The 24,403-nt window shown below is 38.4% G+C and overlaps 1 protein-coding gene across 2 annotated transcripts in view; it reads left to right on the top strand.

The window, feature by feature from the left end:
- Ubr3 (ubiquitin protein ligase E3 component n-recognin 3) overlaps positions 1-21,130 on the top strand; it is a 145,784-nt gene extending 124,654 nt beyond the window's left edge. For both annotated transcript variants that reach the window (XM_028762877.1, XM_028762876.1), the window contains exons 33-39: positions 4,595-4,719; positions 7,744-7,851; positions 7,953-8,078; positions 14,783-14,962; positions 16,892-17,101; positions 17,715-17,854; positions 18,139-21,130. In XM_028762877.1, the coding sequence (XP_028618710.1) occupies positions 4,595-4,719; positions 7,744-7,851; positions 7,953-8,078; positions 14,783-14,962; positions 16,892-17,101; positions 17,715-17,854; positions 18,139-18,256 (1,007 nt within the window). In that variant the 3' untranslated portion in view covers positions 18,257-21,130. The remainder of the gene's footprint in view (positions 1-4,594; positions 4,720-7,743; positions 7,852-7,952; positions 8,079-14,782; positions 14,963-16,891; positions 17,102-17,714; positions 17,855-18,138) is intronic.
- Positions 21,131-24,403: the final 3,273 nt, after the last annotated feature.

The following is a 24,403-nucleotide window of genomic DNA, read 5'->3' as shown; positions in this document are numbered from 1 at the left end:
CTTTCTTTCTTTTCTCGAGACAAGGTTTCTCTGTGTAGCCCTGGCTGTCCTGGAACTCACTCTGTAGACCAGGATGGCCTTGAACTCAGAAATCCACCTGCCTCTTACAATGCTTCATAGCAGGTTGATGTGACCACATAAATGCTGCTGCTTCTTCCTCCTCTTCCTCCTCCTCCTCTTCCTCTTCCTCTTCTTCCTCCTCCTCCTTCTCTTTTTCCTCCTCTTACCCAGACATGATTTCTTTATATATCCCTGGCTGTCCTGGAACCCACTATGTAGACCAGACTGGCCTTGAACTCACAGAGATCTGCCTGCCTTCATCTCTGATGCTGGGATTAAAGGTCTTTGCTATCTCGTTAGACCTTTGATAGCTTCTTTAGACCAGGGCTTTTAAATATGTGCTTCTAAGTTTAATTGCCAACTGCAGTGAATCCACGAATCTTCTAAAACTGTATGGGAAAAGTTTGGTTGTGTATATGTACATTTTCTGAATAGTTCCACAGATTTTACCAGGTTTAAAAGTATGTTGAAGAATTCTCCTGAGGATTTCTGGCTATAGACTAGAAATAATTCTATAATAAAGATGAGCAGTAAGAAGTTGTCTTTTTAGTTATGGAAGTAACACATTATAATGGGATAAAGAATGAGAGAGAGGTATAGAGAGAACAGATGAAAGCTGTGATGAGCAGCGAGGGGTTAAATTGGTGGGCAAAACCCATGGTAGTTATTGTGCTTGCAGCTAAAAGGGAACACAATGAGTATATTTAAATACTTGCTTTTTCTCCATTCTTAACTTACTAACTCCTAATGTTCCAGCCTTCCTTTCAGACATCCTTTTTCCCTTATTAACCTGCTCCTACTTTACTGTTGACACTAATACTGTCACTAGGTTTTCTTGAATGGCTCCTCCGTAGGCTATCAGTTCCTCCAGGGAGAACTAAACCAACTCTTGTATATCCCTGCCACTTGGGACAGAACAGTATGGACTAGTTACTGTTTGATTGCTATCAAGAGACACCATGGGTTGTTTCTGAGGGTTAGTGCATGGTCGTGGCGGGAAGCATGGTAGCAAGCTGGCAAGCATGGCACTGGAGCAATAGCTGATAACTTGTATCTTATTTGAGAGAGAGAGAGAGAGCGAGAGACAGAGAGACACAGAGACACAGAGACACAGAGACAGAGAGACAGAGTGAGCCAGCCTGAGAGACTGTGCCTGGGATGGACTTTTAAAACCTCAAAGAACACCTCCAGTGACACACCTTCTCCAACAAGGCCATACTTCCTAATCCTTCTTAAGCAGTATATATGAGCCTATGGGCGCTACTTTTATTCAAACTACCATGCAGTTAGTCAACATTTGCAGAGTGGAATGGTTGTGTCAATAACCTTATTTTCTGCATAATTGCTTATTTTCTATCTTGAAATTCAAAACCACTATTGCTCACACTTTAACGTTTAGCACTTCTGTTGTGATTACATTTATGTAATGGTTTTTGGGAATGTTGGTAGTGTATTAGAAACAAGATCCAGTTGCCTGGCCCCTTAAGGGGCTAGTATTAACTACCTTATTAAGTATGAGGTACACTTTGGGATTTTTTCTTAGTTCTTTCATGATTAAGGCAAATAAAATCTTGTAAATATTTGGGTTCTTCACTCACCAAAGAGAAAATGGAGTGTAGTAGCTCCTGCTCCAGAAAAGCGTTTCAGAAATGAGTTTTTGTAGGCTATATTTTTTGAAGGAGGGCTCAGGCAACATGTAATTATTAATTTTAGATGACAGAAGGGAAGAGTAAGAAAATTTGGCATTTCCTGTAGTGCAAGGTACTTTTATTTTTTTAAACAAAAAATTTGCATGGTACTTTTAGGAAAATAATAAAGTATCTGATGCATCTTCATACCCGGCCTATTCCTTTGTGTGCCCTTTCCATAGGGTCTTTGGTTTACATATTTACCTCATCCTAAGAGGAAACTTAGAGCATTTTGTAGATCTTAACTCTAACACAGTTTATACGAGAAGAGCTTTTGTAATTCTTGGAGTTCCATTTTTCTTTTTACGTGCACTAAGCCCTGAAGCTTCAGGCAAGCCAGGAAATCATTGGATGTAGCTATTTCTAGAGACTTGTAGATTTCCCTGGAAAACTCATACTAAGTACAGAATAGAATAGTCACATGTCAGATATTCAGTGAGCTTCTGTTGGTATCAGTCTAGAGTCAGACAGAGTTCCCAATTAATGACAGTGACCTTTGAATTATTCTACCTTAAGATTTTACCTTTATGAAAAAAATAGGAAATGTAGGGGAAATTTAACATATTTAAAATGTTAATTTCATTCTTTACTTGAAATAATGTAAGGGGTCAGATATGGCAGTTTGTTCTTGTTTTAGCTTTTTCAGGAATAGGAAGTTAGGAATGTGAACAACGTGTAACTTTAAGGAAAAATTCACCTTTTAAGTCCCAAGTTAATATTTCTACCTTACCATCTCCTTCTCTATCCTAGGTAAACAGTAGGAGCAGACTGTTTCTACTTAATAGTGTCTTGTGCTGTTATTGAACCCCAGGCCTGTGCCTGCCATGCAAGCACTGTACCACTGTCAGCCTAGTAGCAGAGACAAAGCCATGGCCCTGCTCCTAAGGTGTGCCACCACTATGATAGCTGAAGTCTTCATGGTAGCTGGAATCTGCTTGCTTCAAAAGCATTTTAAGTAGGGATTGATCTTCTATTCAACTTCAGTTTTCATGGTGATTTCTCTGTTTTAGGCACATTTACTTAAGAGGACATGACCATCCCTTTTTTCTGTTTAAAAATTTTTAGAATTGCATTTGTATGGCTTTTCTTGTATTCATTTCTGAACAGTGGTTCCTTGTTTATAAAGTCCCTGAAAGATGTTGATGTCACATATAGCAATTTCTACCAATAGATAATTATGATTACAAAACTTACAGTGGCTTTAAAAACTGTCAGTTTAAGGTTTTAAAAAAATGACTAAAAATAGGAAATAAGACTCCTCTCTCCCTCTAGTATTTGAGACAGGGTTTCTCTGTGTAGCCCTGTATCTTAATCAGGGTTTCTATTCCTGGACAAAACATCATGATCAAGAAGCAACCAGAACTCACTATGTAGACCAGGCTGACCTGACTCAGAGATTCATCTTCCTCGAGTGCTGGGATTAAAGGATTGTGGTACTACTGCCTGGTTGAATTAAGACTTTCTACATGAAATGGCTAAAGCACTGTTTATAGTAGCTGTTACTTCTCTTGCTGGATTACTTTTTAATAAAAAAAAGTTTATTATGAGAAGAAACTCTACTTAAGTAGTATTTCTAGGCACTGTCTGAAAGGCTTCCCAGTTAAGATTTTTTTTTATTGGTCTTTCACTAAACTTGGAGCTTGACATGTTGGTTACATTGGCTGGTCAGTGAACCCATCTTCCTCCTCTACACCCTAGTGTTACAGTGTTAGAGATGTGTGCCTTTCAGTGAGTTCAGTGGCTAGAATCAGGTCCTCATGAGTGTGTACCAAGTACTTACTGACTGAGCTACCTCCCCAGGTCCCATCTCTTTCTTTTCTTAAGTCCATGGATTGGCAATGAGATTAGAACATGATCCAGCTTCATACTCTTTAGAATCAAGTATTTCTAGAATATTACAAAAGAAAAGTTTAAAAGAACAACTTTATGCTCAAATCACTGAAATAAGTTACTTAGTGACAATAAGGTAAAAAAGGGGGCTTTTTGGTTTTTCAAGTCAGGGTTTCTCTGTGTCATATAGCCAATCCATGTACTGTGTGTGTGTGTGTGTGTGTGTGTGTGTGTGTGTTTTTATGTGTGTGTGTGACAAAAGGGAGAGGGAGATGGAGAGGGAGAAGGAGAGGGAGAGGGGGAGAGATACTGAGATTTTGAGATTTAAACCTTTGGATTAAGTGAGCTTTGCCTAAATATTTAAGAAGAAATTTGATTCAAACAGATTTTAATAACATTTTACTGTTTTGATATTTATCAAGGTATTGGTTTGTGCAAATTATGTGAAATATATAGTGGTCATATTTAGGAAACAATTAGTCTGTTAATTGGACAAGGATGAGGCAAGTCACACTATAAAGAGCAGCTGTAGAATTAGGAATATTTTTGATTTTTCAGACTAGCCTTGGCCTCAGTCTACAGGCAGAGCAGCCTTTGAACTTGCAGTTCTTTGCCTCAAAGCTCCTAAGTAGCTGGGATCACAGCCCTGTTCTGCCAGGTTACATGAGAGCATCCTTATAGAAGACACTCCTGTCACTGACAGGGGAGTGCCAATGGGAAAAGGGAAGAAGGGGACAGCAGGTGAGAGCCAGTCCCAGCACATGCCCTCTTGTCACCATGACTTATGCTACAACTGAAGCGATGAGCAAAAGCAACTCTTTCCTCCCTTAAGTTGTTTATGTCATGTATTTGGCCCTAGCAGCAGTAAGAACAATAGAACAAATACAGTATAGTTTCATTTTATTAACCACACAAATGCTAAAAGTGCAGGGAAAGGTGTAGGTAGGCATGTGGAATATTTTTTGGTTCAAAATATGTACATTGCAAACAGCCGGTGCTGTCTTTTCCTGTTGCAGAGCACTTCTCCTGCATTGTGAAAGTACTCTTCACCCTGCTCTACACACAGGCCCTGGCAGCGCTCTCAGTTAAGGGCACTGAAGAGGATCGGTCAGCCTGGAAACACGTTGGAGCTCTTAAAAAGGTAGTCTCTTCTCTGAATTCTATCTCATTTCCGAGTCAGGGAAGGACATTTAAGGTTGAGTGGAAGCAAATGAGAGTATTTATTTGGCATGGGGTTTTTGTGTGTGTGTGAATTTTTTTTGTTTTGCTTTTGTGGTCCTGGGATTTGAGTACAAGCCTTCTGAATGCTAGCTAGACAGGTGCTCTATCAGTGAGCTACAGCCTAGCCCAAGAGTGTTTGTTAGAGAGATAAAATGAATTAAAAATGGTTTTAAATGGGGGGAGGGAAGAAAAAAAATGTTTTGTTGCATGTCTTAGTTGGGGTTACTGTTGCTTTGATAAAATGAAATGACCAACTTAGAAAAGAAGGGTTTATTTTATTTGGTTTGCATATCATGAGTCACAGTAAACTGAAGGCAGCCAAGGTCGAAACTCAAAGCCAGAAGGGAACTAGAGGCAGGAACAGATGCAGAGGCCTTGGAGAGGTGCTGCTTACTGGTTTGTCCTCATAGCTTTGCTCAGCTTTTTTCTTTTTAAATAGAACCCAGGACCTAGGGTGTCCCACCCACAATGGACTGGACCATCCCCATCAAACACTAATCAAGAAAATGCACTACAGGCTTGCCTACAGCCCTGTCTTAGGGAGACATTTTCTCAATTGAGGTTTCCTCCTCTTAAATGACTTTAGCTTTTCATAAAACTAACCAGGATACTGCACTGTTATACACTGTTAGATACAGAAAATAGCTCTAAATTTGTCCTCCATCAAATTTAATGGTTTCGTCTTGACTTTGTAGTAACCTTCAAACTTAAGAGAAGTAAATGTGCCAGTTCAAATTGTATCTCTTGGTTCAAAAGAGCTAAATCCACTTATAAGTGCATGAAATGTATTGACTCTGACCTTCACTGTTCTGACAGTTCACTCCCAAATCAAAATTAAATGCACTGAAATTGACCATAGTATATCAAAGTGCATTGTGTTTTAAGTTAGGATACTGGCCAGTTGCCCATCAAACTGAAGTTAGTATGCCAATCTACTTTTGAAGACAGATGTTAACATCTTTAGACAAAAAATGGAAAACTGTCTGAGCCTCAGCCTTCTTAAAGGTAAACTGCAGGTTCAGACTGAATGGCTTATTAGGGACTTGCCAGCATTCCTAGCAAAGAAAGGTGGAGGCAGAAGGATTGTAGGCTCAAACTGGCCTGGAGCCTGCTTCACTTAAGGATCCTAGGCCCCTTGGAGTACAGGAGACGGTCTCAAAACAACCACTTCAAATACTTTTTGTTGTTTGTTGAAAGTAGGACCATAGTATCTGAAATATGCTTTAAGGACATGACTCTACCCCAAAGTTCACAAAGCAGTGTTTAGACAAAAGCTTTGAACCCACGCTGATAGACCTTGTGCATCACTGATGTTTTTCAAAAGGTGTGTGTGTGTGTGTATGTGTGTGTGTGTGTGTGTACTTGTGCATATGGGTAGCTAAAGAGGGCAGAAGGTGGCACCAGATTCCCTAGAGCTAGAGTTACTGGTGGTTGTGAGATGCCCTCTGTGTATGCTGGGAACTGAATTCAGTCAGCTCATAACCACTGAGCTGTTTTTTCTGTCCTGTGCCTGTGGATTCTGATTTCTTTCTTTGTTTAACCCATTGGCTTTTGCTACCTCTTCTCTAGTTTGTCAGTTCTTGATTTTAGAGTCCATGTTCTCATTAGTTCTATCCTAAGCATTATGAACTACTCTTGTATTAGTCAAAGAATGCCTTTATCTGTATATATGTAAAATACAGTTTCCCATCCCATACTACACACAGGAAAGGTGTTGGAAAGATGGTAAGAGCCAGAGTTTCATTTTAAAGAATTTGTGGAAACTAGAAAGCATAGTGGAGATTTTGGAGTTCACAGTCTAGGGGAAAAGAATACAGCAACATGGATGAAACACTGAGGATAAAAGAACAAGATCTGTGGTCCAGGCTAGGAATGCTGTCAGTGTTCAGGTTGTGTGGGAGGTGTGGCTCAGAGGAAGAGTGCTTGTCTTGCATGCCTAAGCTCTGAGGTTGATACATAGAGGGAAACACTTTACAGAGATGGTAGGGAGGTGGGAGATGAGATGGGGCAGTATGTAGTGTGTGCATGTATGAAATGCATAATCATTTAAAATTTAATTAATAAAAATAACAGTAAGAGTTCAGGACAAACCTACACTTCCTGGTATTTATTCAATTATTCTTTACATTTTAAAAGTATAGTTAACGAGTAGAATGACATCATAGAAAAATATTTCTTATTTATATCAATATTATTATAATTTATATATTTGTACTATTTTTAATATATCAGTAAGATATACAATTCTCTGATAGAAAGACCTTATTGAAAATTTTAGTTTATAACTTTTCCATTTTCTTACAAAAATGGACGTGGTTATTGTTATTAAGCTTCATTTATAGGACATTATTTAATGTGATTGTTTATATATTGTGTGATAAATATTTTATCAGTTACATTTTTACAGTAAACTTTAAAAAAAACATCTTCAGGGAATTTGTAAACATTATGGCCCTTTTTAAAAAAAATTTCCTATGAAATGATTTATACGGCTGTCAGGAGGCTATTTAGATACATTTTCACTTGACTCTTTTCAGATTGCAAACATTTTTCATATGGTTCAAATCTGTTGTATTTGTTGCCTGTACAGTCTTTCTGAGTCAGGGCTCCCTAGGTCAGGTGACTCCTTAGGATGAGTTCTCACCAGTAAAAGATGTGTATGTGTGTGTGTGTACAATTATACATAAAAATTATATAATATATATTATTCTACAAATAAATGTATATGTACTACATTCTGTCTTTTAAAGACATAGCTAGAATAATTTTAACCACCTATTTAATTGTGATTTCAGAATTAACCTGAATTTAGAAGAAATGAAGTTCATGTGTTTGAGATATAATTCAATTACAGTTTTACTACATAAAGGATATTATTTCCAGTGAACTTTCTTTTGTAATTTCTCAGTACCCCATGTAAAACTAATATTTTAATTTTTCCCAGAATACATGTGATGCAGAAAAGTCTTACGAAGTGCTGTTGAGCTTTGTTATAAGTGAGCTGTCTAAAGGGAAGTTCTATTATGAAGAAGGAGCTCAGGAGTGTGCGATGGTATGTCTCTTCACTTAGATCTTATTGCCACTGAGAGTGAACGTTTGAAAAGCTGCATCTGTTGCATCATGAATTCTTCCATCTTTCTTTTTTAACTTTAGGTCACTCCTATTGCTTGGTCTCCTGAGTCCATGGAACGATACATACAGGATTTCTGCTTACCTTTCCTCAGGATCAGCAGCCTTCTTCAGCACCACCTCTTTGGGGAAGATTTACCCAGTTGCCAGGTATAATTTGGCCTTGTTACAGTAGGCTAATTTCCAAATCATACTGATGCATAGTAGACTACTTCTGTTTCTTAATATACAGACTGTGTTACGAGGACATGCTAGTTTTCCTCAGAAGACTAGATGTCCCGAATATTAACTATTTTATGTTACTAGCAACCACTTTTATTTTTTTTCTGATAACATTGCTAGTTTGGGATTATTGAGCAGTTTTAGATCAAGTTAGTGTAAATTCAGGCCAAATGCTTGAGTAAGAATGGTGTTCATTCTGTTGGTACTTTTATCACTGGCATTACATGCTTTTAATACTCATTTGAAAGGCCCATTGCTCAGAAGAGTGGCTGTTAGATCATGTGGCAGGGTTTAGGTTTTTTTTTTTTTTTTTTTTGGTTTTTTGAGACAGGGTTTCTCTGTATAGCCCTGGCTGTCCTGGAACTCACTCTGTAGACCAGGCTGGCCTCGAACTCAGAAATCCGCCTGCCTCTGCCTCCCAAGTGCTGGGATTAAAGCTATGTGCCACCACCACCTGGCTAAGGGTTTAGGTTTTTATGGAAATGAAATGTCTACTTTTTAGATAATTGTGTTAGAAGTTGGGTGACTGAATTACTGCAGGTTTAATTTAGTTCATAGAGCGGAGGGTCAAAAGAACAGGCAAGAGAGAAACAGGGCAGGAGACTGAAGTATGTGTATACATTGACTTGGTCCTGACTTGAATGGTCAACTCAAGGAATTTGTTGTAGAAATTACAACTCACTGTATTTATGGCCTTTGAAGCCTGAATTTTATCAGATTAAAATAAAATAGCTTTTCTGTACCTTCTGTCTTGAGTTATTGAATGTGATGTTAAGTTTTGTTTTTTGTCAAGTGCCCCGAGGTTAACTATGTATTTGTTACCATTACTGTCTAGTCTACTTAGAGTTATAAGATATTATCAAATTTAAAACATTTAAGCATGAGATACTTTCATTTTTCTTCTTTTCCTCCTTTCTTTCTTTTCTTTCTTTTCTTTTTTTTTTGAGTTTTTTGGCTTCTAAAAAAAAATCTTAATTTTATAGAAGGCTTATTTTCTGACAAGCAGAACATTTTAAACATGAAGATTGCCCATGGAAAGTCAGAACCTCCCTTTACCATTGTGTTTCCTGCGCACAGCAGGCTACTAACTAGGTTGTTTCTGTGCCTGCTACCTTATACTTCTGCTTCCATTTGTTTTATTAGCAGGTAATTCCCCCTCTAACTTAGAAGGTGCTTGGAGGCAGATGCTCTGGATCTGACCATTGAAAGTTGGCATGGCACTTGTATCAGCATTCAGTGGTGCCTATTCCAGAGCAACATATGTGTATGTAGACTAAGAGAAACATGCTCAATTAGGTGTATTTTGAAAGAGTCAGAAAGAGATTGAAGCCAGCACTCTCTACTGCTAAACCTTCTCTCCAGCCTCATAAGTAATATAAAACATATTACTAAAGCTAATGAACAAGTTTAACAAAGTTTCAGGATATAAAAAATGTATTCAAATTCATTTTATTTCTACACTTTGCAAATAATTAAATAAAAATGAATATAAGCCAGGTGTGGTAGTGCATGCCTTCAGTTTAAGCCATCAGGGGCAGGGGACAGGCAGATCTCTGAGTTCTTGGTCACCTGTTCGCCAAAATGAATTCCAGGCCAGTCAAGGATACATAGACTCTGTCTCAAGATAAATAGGTATAACTAAGTATAAATAAAAATGAAGTTAGGAAGTAATTTCATCACCACAGAGGATATAAAGCTATCATAGAGTTAGAGTCTGCCAGTGAGTCTCGGCTGCCCTTCTGAGCACGTCATGTCGCAGTATTAGTGACAAAAGACCTGCAACTAGCATGCGTCAAAAATCTTGAAACCCAACATAAAAATGAGCAAAAATATTAGATACTTTGTAAAAAGAATATATATGAATGACCAACAAGAAAATTGCTTGATGGATTGCTCCTTCAAGAAGCACAAGCTAACATGGGAGATGGTATCAAGTTAATGCCATAAGTGATAGTCAAGTATTGCTAAAGACTTGAGTAGCCAGATTGTCATAACTGCTGGTAGAGATACCTTGTGGTACGTTCAGTTTGGAAAAGATTTCTTAGTTTTGTTTAAGAATTAGCCATTGCTTGTTTTACAGCTCAGCAGTTCTATTTCTAGATGTACAACAAAATAAATGATGTATATCTGTATGAAGACTAAAAAGAATATATAAAATCACCTGATTTATGATAGTGAGGATTGGTTCAGACATTTAGGAATACACAAATGAAATTTAGTATATTGATATAGTAGACTAAGCTATTAAAAGAAGTAGCTGGTTGTCATGGCATATACTGGTAGGAGGATCATACATCCCAGGCTAGCCTGGTCTACACCTTCTACCAGAAGAGTGGCTCACACCTTTAACCATAGTACTTGGGAGGCATAGGCATGCAGATCTTTGTGAATTCAAGGTCAACCTGCTCTACCTAGTGTGTTCTTAGCCAGCCAGGGCTACATAGTGAGACCCTGTCTCCAAAAGTAGAAAAATAAAGCATAGAAAGCTGATATACACAATGCATGAATCTGAAAATTATTTTAAGTGAAAAGATATCAGATACAAAAGTCAGTACTGTATTATTCCATTTGTATGAAACAAAATTAAAGCTAAAAAAAAAAACTGTGATAGTAGAAAGGATGTCAATGGTTCCTTGGTTGTCAGGAGTGTGAACTAGAATTAACTACATAGGGGCACAATGGATATTGGGAGTGATGGACTTGTTAAAAAATTACTAGTGGTCACCTATATGCACATGTGAAATTCACTGAGCTACTCCTAGGATGAATATATTTCGTGGCATATAAGTTATACTCTGGTAAAGCAGCTTTTTAAAGTCAGTTCTTTGTGAAGCCATAATTACACTCATACCTAAACCACACAAAGACCCAACAAAGAAAGAGAACTTCAGACCAGTCTCGCTTATGAATATCGATGCAAAAATACTCAATAAAATTCTTGCAAACTGAATCCAAGAACATATTAAAACAATCATCCATCATGATCAAGTAGGCTTTATCCCAGAAATTCAGGGATGGTTCAATATTTGGAAATCCATCAATGTAATCCACTATATAAACAAACTCAAAGAAATAAACCACTAGATGCTGAGAAAGCATTTGACAAAATTCAACACCCCTTCATGGTAAAAGTTCTGGAAAGATCAGGAATTCAAGGCCCATACCTAAACATAGTAAAAGCAATATATAGCAAGCCAGTAGCCAACATCAAACTAAATAGAGAGAAACTTGAAGCAATCCCACTAAAATCAGGGACTAGACAAGGCTGTCCAATCTCTCCCTACATATTCAATATAGTACTCAAAGTCCTAGCCAGAGCAATTAAACAACAAAAGGAGGTCAAAGGGATACAAATTGGAAAAGAAGTCAAAATATCACTATTTGCAGATGATATGATTGAATACTCAAGTGACCCCAAAACTTCCATCAGAAAACTCCTAAACCTGATAAACAACTTAAGCAAAGTGGCTGGATGTAAAATTAACTGAAACAAATCAGTAGCCTTCTACTCAAAGGATAAACAGGCTGAGAAAGAAATTAGGGAAATGACACCCTTCACAATAGTTGCAAATAATATAAAATACCTTGGTGTGAATCTAACCAAGCAAGTGAAAGATCTGTATGACGAGAACTTCAAGTCTCTGAAGAAAGAAATTGAAGAAGATCTCAGAAGATAGAAAGATCTCCCATGTTCATGGATTGGAAGGATTAATATAGTAAAAGTGGTCATCTTGCTGAAAGCAATCTACAGATTCAATGCAATCCCCATCAAAATCCTCACTCAGGTCTTCACAGAGATAGAAAGAGCAATCCTCAAATTCATTTGGAATAACAAAAAACCCAGGATAATGAAAACTATTCTCAACGATAAAAGATCTAGGGGAATCACCATCCCTGACCTCAAGCTATACTACAGAGCAGTAGTGATAAAAACTTCATGGTACTGGTACAGAGACAGGCAGGAAGATCAATGGAATAGAATTGAAGACCCAGAAATGAACCCACACACTTATGGTCACTTGATCTTTGACAAAGGGGCTAAAACCATTCAGTGGAAAAAAGACAATATTATCAACAAATGGTGCTGGTTCAACTGGAGGTCAGCATGTAGAAGAATGCAAATTGATCCATTCTTATCTCCTTGTACAAAGCTCAAGTCCAAGTGGATCAAGGACCTCCACATAAAACCAGATACACTGAAACTAATAGAAGAGAAAGTGGGGAAGAGCCTCTAACACATGGGCATAGGGGAAAAGTTCCTGAACACGACACTAATGGCTTATGCTCCATTGCTGGTGGGATTGAAAGCTGGTACAGCCACTCTGGAAATCAGTCTAGTGGTTCCTCAGAAAATTGGACATAGTATTACCTGAGGACCCAGTTATACCACTCCTGGGCAGATACCCAGAAGATGCTCGAACATATAACAAGGGCATATGCTCCACTATGTTCATAGCAGCCTTATTTATAATAGCCAGAAGCTGGAAAGAACCCAGATTTCCTTCAACTGAGGAATGGATACAGAAAATGTGGTACATTTACACAATGGAGTACTACTCAGCTATTAAAAACCGCCAGCCTGGGAACACACGTGGAGGGACCCATGGCTCCAGCTGTATATGTAGTGGAGGATAGCCTTGTCAGGCATTGGTGGGAGAGGAGGTCCTTGGTCCCATGAAGGTGGGATGCCCCAGTGTGGGGGAATTGGAGGGCAGGGAGGAGGGAGTAGGTGGATGGTTGAGGGCACACCCTCATAGAAGAAGCAGGAGGGGGGACTGGATAGGGAGTTCCTGGAGGGGGGATTGGGAAAGAGTATAACATCTGAAATGTAAATAAGTAGAATAACCAATAAAAAAATTAAAAAGAAAAAAAATGGAGGATCTGTAGTTTCAACTTACATGTCATTGTAATATTTAAGCTTAATTTCTTCTTTGTCATAGAGTTTGGAATGTTGTACTTCTTTTATAAAATTAGCTCAGTTATATATGACTATGTACCAAGCATTAAAAGATATTTTATATATATATATAACTAATATCTTATATATATGTGTGTGTGTATACACATACATATATTTGTGTGTGTGTATATATATATATATACACACACACACACACACACACGTATATATATGTGCATACACACAAGCATATGCAGGAGTTGAAACTTTTTTTTTTTTTACTTTTTAAAAATATTTATTTTTTTATTTTCTCCATGGTACCAATGTGGTGGTCAAAGAACAACTCATAGGAGTCAGTCCATGGGCATTCCAGGAGTCTTGCTCAGTCCCTCAAGCCTGGCAGCAACTGCCTTACCCCTTGCCCAGCAGGTCACCCCACTATTCCCCTCACTGTACATTTTAAGGCTTTATTTGTTTTTTCTTTTTCTTTTTTTATTGGATGTTTTATTTACATTTTATAAGTTATCCTCTCACCCCTCTTCCTGCTTCTCTGGGGATGGAAACATTTTCAACATATGGAAGAGTTGGTCTATTTTTTGAGTAGAATAGGAATTGATCCAGCAAACAAGGAAAAGAGATCCACTAGCCTCCAATATAGTCTTGATTAAATAAAGAAAGTCTGAAAGATCTGTATTTGTATTTACAAGGCTAACATCTTTAAAGGAAAGCTTAAGGGAGCTCGTGCTATGGCTCAGTTGGATAGTTCTTGTCCAGAATGCACGAGCCTTGTGTTAGTCCCAGTTCTTGGGAGGTAGAGGGAAGAAGACCGAAAGTTTAAGGTCATAGCTATTTAGGGGATGTGAGATGAGCCTAGGTGTATGAGGTATTGTCTCAGAAAGAAAATAAAATTTCTGAAGTCAGTCTGTTTTAGAGAGGCCAGGACAGCTTGCTTAGCCAGGTTGTCATAATATGAACCTGTCTCAAAAAAGGAGAGAAAAGCATGGATATAAGTTATTCATTCTGAGTTTTCTAGTTCTTTTATTAGTGAACGGAGCTTCAGATCGGACAGATCATTCTGTGGATTTTAGAAAAGCACACTACACACCACACACCACCACCTCACTTAAAAAAAATTTTTTTTTGTTTCATGTGTATTGAGAGGCCAAGAAAATTATTTAGCTCTTCTTTCTGTGAATTGTATGATTTTTGTTGTTCTCTATGTACACTGGCAAGCAGTCCACTGTAGCCCTATTTCTTGCGCTGGTGACCAGATGCAGAGCCTTCAAGCACCCTATCACTCAACCCAGCACTTGGTCATTGAGACGTAGTCTCAGCACTCCATGCTACCTTCAAAGTCTCTCTTCAAACTTGAACTTTCCTACTCCTAGATTACATGACTGCCCACCACACCCAGATCTGTGTGTATGCTTCTTAAACCCAAAATAGCTCTTTTGTTGTCTAACGAGCTTTTATAGAACTGCTAATGCCTGTCACCTCTTCATCCGGTATGTGACAGCTGTTTAAAAGAAGCAGCTGTTGAGCCATGTAGGAGTTCCATTTTAAGAGGTGAGTACTAGGAGTGTGCTTGGATAAAGTAGAGAAGGAGCCTTCCTCTTTCTGTTACTGCACTTCCTTCACTTGTCCTTAGCTGCCCTGGCTTCCCACTGTCCCAAAGTCATTGGTAAGTGTGACAGCTAAAATATCTTGAAAATTTCTGTTTCACATCTAAAAGGAAGAAGAAGAATTTTCAGTCCTTGCCAGCTGTCTGGGACTTCTGCCAACTTTTTACCAAACAGATCACCCATTCATCAGTGCCTCGTGTCTGGACTGGCCAGTTGCAGCGTTTGACATTGTAACTCAGTGGTGTTTTGAGATAACATCATTTACGGAGAGGCACGCAGAACAAGGAAAGGTATGTAGAAAGAGTGGAAGCAGTGTGCTTCTAGGTGGGGACTAATGGAAGAAGTCAAATTTAGGTCATTGGTGGCAGCAGGTTTTAAACTGATAAAGTTGAAATAATAGTTGAGTCATAAGTAGTAAGAAAGCAGAAATATGTCACTTAAAAAGTATATTAGTTGTTACTTTTAGCTTAAGTCTGTGGATTTTAATTAAATAATTTAAGCAACCATCATAGTAATGTTGGAAAATAAAAAAAATAAAGTTAATAAATAGTGTTCTTAGTTTAGAACTGTCTGATGTTTAAAAGTATTTGATATGAACACTAAAAGATCATATCTGTAAGATTTAAATGTGGGTTTGTGCTGCCAGCTTGGTTGGTGAAGGGTTTGTAGTGACTTGACTAAGATCAGTGGCAGGCAGCAGGCCGCTGCTTTGCCATGGTTTCTGTACAGCCTTCCTAGAATTACCGTTCCTGAGAAATGGACTGATATGGTGGCATCGTTATTTCACAGAGTCATTCTGTTGACTTTAGTAGACAAGGACGATAAGTCACCAGGTTGTTTAGAGGTAAAGAGGCTCCAGACTACTTTTCTGATTGTAGAAGTCAGAAAGTAACTACTTCAAGAGTCAATTTGAGAGGAGTCCATAGTCTTGGTAACCGGATGGATATGACTTCTGATCTTAGATAAAATTATCGCCTGTTCTAGTTTTCGTAGAACATGTTCCTGCTGTGTCCCATTAAGGTTCTGTCTGCACATTCAGGGAGACTGGGTTCCCCCACTTGCCAGTCAAGAGACGTCATCATCTTGCTTGTGTTTCCACTGTTGTTATACCATGAATCTGCTACCTTGCTTCATTTGACACAAATATGTTTAAGTGCACTGCAGACTTTAAAGTACCTATAAGCATGCCTATTGCTGCTGCTTCTGTCCCCAGCAACAGTACTCTCTTCTGTTGAATCCATTGCTTTTTGAGGCTTTGCCTCTTCCAGGAAAATTGTCTGCTAGTCAGTTTTCCTTATAGTCTAACCTCCTCCGTCTTTGGTGCTGTATCATTATCTTTAAGCATTGCTGCATTTGTGGACAAGAGTCAACCCAGGGCCTCATGTGTGATGAGCTCTGAATCCCCAAGGGCCACTGAGCTTAGCTTCTGTTTATCACATGTGTTTCTTTAATGTAATGAAGGCCTCACAGAACAAAAATTCTGATTTTTCTTTGAATTTCCCAATTCCTAGAAAGTGTTTTATAGAAATTAGTTGGCTAATAAATACATGGAATTATAGTGAATGGAGTAATATTTGGAAAAAAAAATCACCTTTTTACTCCTGCAAATAGTACATAAAGCTTGCCCTGCAGGAAGTGTTAGCTAGCTTGGAGTTTTCCATATATAAACAGGAAGTTTTATTCAAAGAGTTTTAGGCCTTTAGCACTTACAGATGCAAATAATCTTGATAGCCTGAAGTATATGAACATAACGTATTCTAGGAGGGAGAATTTATGTAAAGCACTAAAATAGGAATAATGACTTATAGCTTTGACTTCTGCTAAAGAAAAGCTGAAGAATCACTTACATATGACAGGTCAAGACCCTCAGGTGTCAGGAAATGTTTAATTAACTATTTAATATTTTTGCATGTTTAGAGATATGTTTTCGTGTATGTTCAGAGATACTATTTTTTCTCTCTTAAAATAATAAACATGTTTTAGGGTGCTTACTCTAAAGTTTTACATCTGCTATAATTGAAATCTGTATGGAAATAAAGAATAATAATTGCTAAAGAACTGTTTGGTTTTTGTAAAATGGAAAAAGAAGTATTTTTAATAAATAAGTCACATTCTTGAAGGTAGATTTTTCATCCTAAAATAAAATCATTTTAAAATTTGAATATATAATTTTAGTATCCTGTGTACATAAGGCTGATGTCTATTTTTGGATGTTTTAGGCCTTGCTTATCCAAGAGTCAAGATGGAAGTTACCACACCTGTTACAGTTGCCTGAGAATTACAACACTATTTTTCAGTACTACCATAGAAAAACCTGCAGTGTCTGCACCAAGGTTCCTAAAGACCCAGCTGTGTGCCTCGTCTGTGGCACTTTCGTATGCCTGAAAGGCCTATGCTGCAAGCAGCAGAGTTACTGTGAATGTGTGCTGGTAAGCAAGTGGCACAGAGCTATACAACCTGCCCCCTGGGGAATGTGGCACAGTGAAACTCTGAGCTCTTCACAGTCTGTGAGTTAGACAGAACATTCAGAGTTTGGTAAAACCCAGACTGTATTTAAGAAGTAAAATCTTTCTTAAGTACAATTCCAGTTCTTTCTTTTAACATGCTGGGAACAGCCTTCATTGATGCATTGCGGGTGCTAGCCAGCCTTTGGGCTAGATGAGCTGTTAATTGCTTCCTACATTATGTATGCTTTCCTAAACACTTCCGAATGTATTAGTGAGCTGTTGAGGCTGGGGTTACAGGTTTGAAGAGAGAAAATCTTATTTTAAAATTAAATATTTCGCCGGGCAGTGGTGGCACATGCCTTTAATCCCAGCACTTGGGAGGCAGAGGCAGGAGGATTTCTGAGTTCGAGGCCAGCCTGGTCTACAGAGTGAATTCTAGGACAGCCAGGGCTACACAGAAAAACCCTGTCTCGAAAAACAAAAAACAAAAAACAAAAATAAATAAATAAATAAATAAATAAATATTTCTATATTACTAATTATTTCTACAATGGCCATTTGATTTAAAGTGCATTGCTATGTTATTTTCTTTAAGCATTCTCAGAATTGTGGTGCCGGAACAGGAATTTTCCTTTTAATCAATGCATCAGTGATTATCATCATTCGAGGGCACCGCTTTTGCCTCTGGGGTTCTGTCTATTTGGATGCTCATGGAGAAGAAGACCGGGACCTCAGGTTAGCCCTGCTTAGATGTGTCAAGTGTTTTCCTGAAGCTCCCACAGTAGAAACCAGTGTGCAACACCTGGTTTTGAAATTATAACTTAAAATACTGCAAAGTATGACAATCTTTAATTTAAATAGTTATTTCTAGCTTTGAGATACGTTTTCTATCCAAAATACAGAACCCATAAAGTGAAGTTCTACTGTTATCTTTGCCATAGTGTGTTCAAGAAGAAATGTGTAGGTAAGCCTGGTTGGATCTCATGATGTAATGCTTTTGTGCTTTCCTTGTGTTGCAGGCGAGGCAAGCCTCTCTACATCTGCGAGGAGCGGTACAGAGTTCTCGAGCAGCAGTGGGTTTCCCACACTTTTGACCACATCAATAAAAGATGGGGTCCACATTATAATGGGCTGTGACACACACCTCAGCATTACACACATTATCATTTTCACTGAGATTGATTTTCATCAACAATAAGCTTTAATTTAATTTGGGGGGATTGATGTCTTTGCTGAGGGATAAAAAGAAAACATACATTATGAAGCCTTCCCAAAATTAGGTGCTTGGTAACCACATTAATGGTATAATATTTTTTCTCAAGTATCTGGACAACAAATAATTTCAATCATTCTTTAGTGGTCATTTTTTAAGTGCACAATTAATAAAAAGCACAACTGTCCACAGAAATCATTGAGAAATGATTTTCCCTACAATGCCCTTATCGGTTGTTCCCTGACAGAGAGGATGTGATTTAGTTGAAGTTTTACTGCTCTTTTTGTGTTTTAATTTGCATCTGCTAAACATAATGCATCTTTTTTTTTGTCATCCTTGTGTTGATTTGAGATTTTTGCTGTATGTAATTAGAAACAAATGTAAAACATGATTTATGTGAAATATTGTATAGTAAAAATTGGTCTAATAGTAGAACTTTAAATTTTTTTCTTATTGTGAGGAATCTGTTAAAGTTTAAGGCTTTGCTGAAAACTTAATTCATTCTCAGGAATTTCATAACTGCTTTCCCCGGGTACATAATTGAACTAGCTGTAAAATATTGTGCAGTGTAGTGCAGTGCATAGGGGAGGGACAAAGCGGATGTGTGCTTGGGGCGGTCCTGGGCTGAGGGGGGAGCTCAGGGGTAGAATGCTTACTTAGCTAACATTTACAGAACCTGAGTTTCATCTTAAGCAGCACACACACACAAAATCAACTTGCCATTTCAACTGAATGAATTATTTGAGTTGTTAGTGATGAGAATATGTTACAATAAAATCAAAAGGGTTAAGAACATATACATGGCAGAGTTTTGATTCTGTGCATGCCCACCTTTTATTACCAATGAAGCCTTTATTTATATGATCAGATTGAAAATGCTCATTTGTCCCAACACATGAACTTTAAGTTCTGGAACTCTCCTCACTGACTGAAGAGGCTCATCTGTGTTAGGTTCCTGCAGTGTCAGTGATGTTTCTGTGTGGTTTCCTATGGCAGAAAAGGCTCAGAGGTACTGACCCTGGTGAACGAGCCATAATCCTGCTTTTTAGATATCGCTGTGAAGATCAGCTTATATGTATGGGGTTTTAATTCAGAATGGGAATGAGTGAGCTAAAGTCCACTTAGTAAGGGAGAAAGAAGATAACAGGAAAACATATTTTATTGGTACCAAGTTTTTTTTTTCCCCCAGGTGATTGAATAATTTGATGATTATTTTCAAACATAGTACTATCAAGCAATTCCTGGTACTTTGGATTTCCATGGCTTGTTATATAAAATTACATTTTTTACTTGTAAAAGTAAACTAAGAAACATTGAATGAAAAAATATCAAAGTAACATCAGACCCATGTTCCAAAATTTTTTGAATTAACACAGAATTACAGAATATGAAATTAACATAAAATGGTGGCTTTGCATTAAAATACAGGAAACAGAGTACTACACACACAGATGTGTTCAGAATGTCAGAAGATTGCTTGGAGCATTTTAAGAAAATATGTGGGAATAGCTTGCTATTTTTATATACATTTCCAAAACAGTGAGATAACTTTGTTAAGACTAGAATGACTTGTTCAGGTAAACCCCTGCCCTTCCTACACCTGCTCTCTAAATTGCCGTGCCACAGGCTCAGCCTGCTACCTTTTGCTTCGATCATTATAAATAGCAGACCATTTGTAAGTGTGGTTGAAGAGCAAAATGCTAATTACATCTCTAGTAAATACTGTTACAGGATTCATGAACTTGAGTAATTTTACAGTTTGGAACTCTGATGCTTTATATACATGGTATAATGTATTCAGACTTTGATCACTACATATTTAAATGGAATGTTTATGGTTGTGCATATGGATGTGAAGTGAAAATATTAGCCTTAACTTTAAAATTTGGATATTTGATAGTGTTTATTTTGATATTGGTGAATTAGTCACCAGTAAATTTTAAAAAAAAGCACTTGGTTGAAATTGTACTTGAATACATACATGCATGCTGCTAAATTAGAACCTCCATTTCCCCTAACTTTTATAAGTCCCATTTATAAACCCACTTTTAAAATAACAGGTCCAAGTTAGAGTGATGTGTGTATATTATTCAAAAACATGTACTGGTTTGATCTTGTATGAGTGATCATTTAAATACAGTACATTACTGTAGAAACGAAATCAACCTTTATAATTAAGCAGAAATTACAAAACTAGGGATAATTGATGTTGTAAGATATGTTAATAAAACCTACTGTCATTTGCTTTGTGCAAGATCCTTAAAATGTTGAATGTTTATGTTTTCTTTTCCAATGACATTGACAGTGACACGAGAGAGCGATGGTGTAATTAGGAACTGTGTTTCACTGTGCTCTCTTGCCTCCTCCTGAAGGACCAGGTCCTCTTTGGGCTTTGTGGTCTCATGATCACACTTTTGCTAAGTGTAAGTGTCTGTGCTAAGAGCAGAAGTATCATGCTGGCCTGGTCCCTGTTGTCTGCTGAGAGTTCCCACCTAGGCCTGGAAACTGCTTCCTGAGGGCATTTGTCTTGAGTGGTCTGTGGTCTTACATGAACTGACCATTCTCATCAGTGCACCTCTGTCCTGTAGTTCACCAGGTAGCAATTCCCTTTATGCATTCTGGTATTTATTAATTTTTATGATCTATAAAGGCTGCTGACCACAGCACTGAAGAGGATGTAACCCAAGACCTTCCATACTGCCTTTGGGATTGTAACTGCTCATTCTCAAATTCCTTTTGTTGGATTTTTTTGACTTCATGTTGGAAAACAACAAAATAAAGCATCAAGAAAAACAAAACTCATGGTTTTGACCACGAGAATCAAATCACCAAATATATCTTCTGTGGTATATCTGATAGTTAGCAGCGGTGGAGAAATGATAGATGAAGACTGACTACCCCTCCTGTTCACACCAGCCCCTTCAATAGGCCGTACAACTGGCTAGATTATAGTAAGCACCTTTTAATTCAACAGTGATGAACAAATGGGCAGAATTCAAGCAACAAGTTCTGTAAGAGGACCACTAAATACTTAATAGATATTATTTGCAACACTTTAGAACACTCCCAATCAGCAATCAATTGAAGGAGGTAATGAAGTCATATGATTTAAAGAGTAGATTTTTAAAAATCAGTGCATATGTGTGTGTATCGTGTATAGCTGTTCCTGTGTGTCGGGGGAGATGTGACATATGGAGGTCAGAGGACAGCTTTGTACACTTGGTTCTCTGAGTCCTTCCACCTGATGTGGGGTCCAGGGATCAGTCATTGGGTTTCTAGACAAGTACCTTTCCCCACTGAGCCACCTCATCTTCCCTGAAGATTAGATTGAACAAAAAATTTCAGTGTCTTTTGCAAGTGTAAAAGTAGCTTTAGTGTTGGAGTGTTTAAAGTCCACTTATTTAGTGCATACTTATTGGACTCCTACTTTCCAGGGTGATGAATGTTGGAAATACAATGAGAAAGAAGTCAGATGTCACTTCTCATAGTTCTGTGTGTGGTAAAGGCTAAAGAGTGTATGAGCTTGCATGGTGTGTATGTGATTGTGGGTGTGATAAAAGCTCAAGAGTGGGAGAGAGAGAGAGAGAGAGAGAGAGAGAGAGAGAGAGAGAGAGAGAGTTTGGGACAGGAGGAGAAGAAAGTGCCACTCTCAATCAGACTAATGAACAGGGGCATATGAATCAGACTAATGGACAATAGGGATGCATAAGATGACCCTTAGATACTAAATAGACATTATGAGGGTGTGAGGAATAATTTTAGACAGCTGTCAGACCTACTTCAGAGGTCCAGAGTTGCAAGAATACCTGTAGTGATGGTCCTGAGAAGAAATCATCCTGACCCTAAGCATAAGTGGTTTTGAGAAGACAGAACCTATATTGTACAACCTATATTGTAGACTGTAGAAGTGTTTTGTAAGCCATTCTGATAGTTTTACTAGAGTGATAGCAAGTTGTTCTTAGGGCTTTAGACGATTGAATAGCATGATCAGATTTTTATTTTATGAGAGTTGGCTGAACTGTGGAAAAAAATGTAGAAGAGAGACTGTTGCCTTTACAGTCTAAATGCAGAACTCAGCAAGAGAAATTGTGATGGGGACATAAGGGTGTGGGCAGAATCACAAGAGTCTTAACAGGAAACTCAGATAGATGCTGGGGATTCCGTGCTGACCATGACATGAATAGTCCTGTTCTTACTCTCTAGTAGAAGGCATCACAGTGTACTGCAGGGCAACAGGAAATTACCAGACAGGACTGGGAATCAATGGGCCCTTAGCATGGAGACTTCACAAGTAGTCATATGGGAAAATTGATGTTTAAGCTGAGAGCTCAGAAAAGAGTAGAGGTAAGCCACTGGCAGAGGTGGGAAGTCAGGGTGTGCTGTATGTGCTCAGTATGTAGGTCCTAAAGTAACAGCATGTGGTACAGACGAAGCGTAGGAAGCAGAATAAAGTCTAAGGAGGTGGTGCAGAAAAACCGGAATTGAGTTGTGACCTTTTGAACCATCTTATCGTCTTTATGGCCTTTATTATGGCTCTAGCCTCAGATCATAGTAGAAGTCAGCAAACCTTTTCTATAAAGGACCAGAGGGTGTCTCTCCTGTTCAAATCTCTTGAAAGGCAAAAGCATTCATAGTCACGTTTAAGTGAGTGGTTATGCCTGTGTTCCAATAAAAACATACAGAAGAGGGCTGGGGGCTATACCTGCTAGTCCCTGGGGTAAGGAAGATCTGAAGGAATCTGAAAAGGGTAGGAGCATGGTTCAGAAGCCACAGAGAGATGAAGATGATTTGTCCTGGGAAAATGACAGAAACCATTTGTGTTTCAGTCAGTGTTGGCAGCTTTTTAAGAATTAGGAAGCAATTGAGGGAACATCAAATTTTGATGATGTACAAAGATTTGGACAATGAATATGAGATTCTTATTGGTCACATCTGGCTGTTTGGTAAAAGGTATCTTTGAGGCAGCGTTTAAGATGCAGAGCTAGAAGGGAAAGTCAGTTACGGCTTGTACCTGAAACTGCTGTAATGGACCTTATCTAGAGAGAAGAAATACCCTAAATAATGTCTTTGTTTAAAGGATGGGCCTGAAGAGGAGAGGAGATAAAGAAAACTGGTGTATGAAATCCTGGACCGAAGAAAACTAAGGAAAGGAAGTCATCTGTAAGCATCAAGTGCTGAGAAGACAAGAGCCCGGTGGTATCATGGGAGTTGTGTGATGAAGGAAGTAACTGATGCCTCTGTCAGCCAGCTTTGGTGAACTGTACAGGTAGAAACCAGAATTTAACTTCTGTAGTAAAACAATGAAGTTTGAGAATAACACAGAGGATTAGAAAATAATTTTCCAGAGCTTCCAAGCATAGCCAGGACTTACCTTGTTTGCACAGCACCTGACCATTTGTGTTTCAAAAGCTGCTTCCCCCAAGATTTGTGCTAAGTACAAGGGAAAGAGGAAGCTGGATACTGCGTAGGAAAAAAAAAAGCAGACAACACTTTAGCCAAAAATAAAGCATTTTGATTTTCTAATCTCCTTATTGTGAGTTACTAATAACACACAGGGCTCAATAATAAAAAGCTTACCATGTAAACATGAGGACCTGAGCTCAGGTACAAAACTAGGTACATCAGCCTGTGCCCAAAACTCCAGCCCTAGGGAGGTGGAAATGGAAGGATTGGGGTCTTGCTAGCCAGGTAGTTTAGCTGAAATGGCTCTAGGCTCAGAGAGAGAGGGAGGGAGAGGGAGAGAAAGAATGAGAATGGGAATCCTGTCTCAAAAACTTAGGAGCCAGTGAGATGGTGCTCGGGAGAAAGGCACTGTCATTCGACCATGTAAGCCTGACAACCTGAGGTCAATCTCTAGAATCTACATAAGGTGAGAACTAATCTCACAAGGTTGTCCTCTGACTTCCACATGAGCACTATGGCATACCTCCCCACCCCTACAGAATAAAAATGTAAAAACGTGGGAGTGGAAGGGGAAGACACTTGACATCAACCTGTGGCCTCCACACACCCATGTGTATGTGCACAAACATCAACACATAACTTACCGTGACTTCATTCCAATCCTGTTT

The sequence above is a fragment of the Grammomys surdaster genome, unplaced genomic scaffold (genome assembly GCF_004785775.1).
Source record: "Grammomys surdaster isolate TR1022 unplaced genomic scaffold, NIH_TR_1.0 136, whole genome shotgun sequence".
Classification (NCBI taxonomy): Eukaryota; Metazoa; Chordata; class Mammalia; order Rodentia; family Muridae; genus Grammomys; species Grammomys surdaster.
Note: the sequence above shows the minus strand (reverse complement) of the source record. Positions and strands in the feature narration are given on the sequence as shown.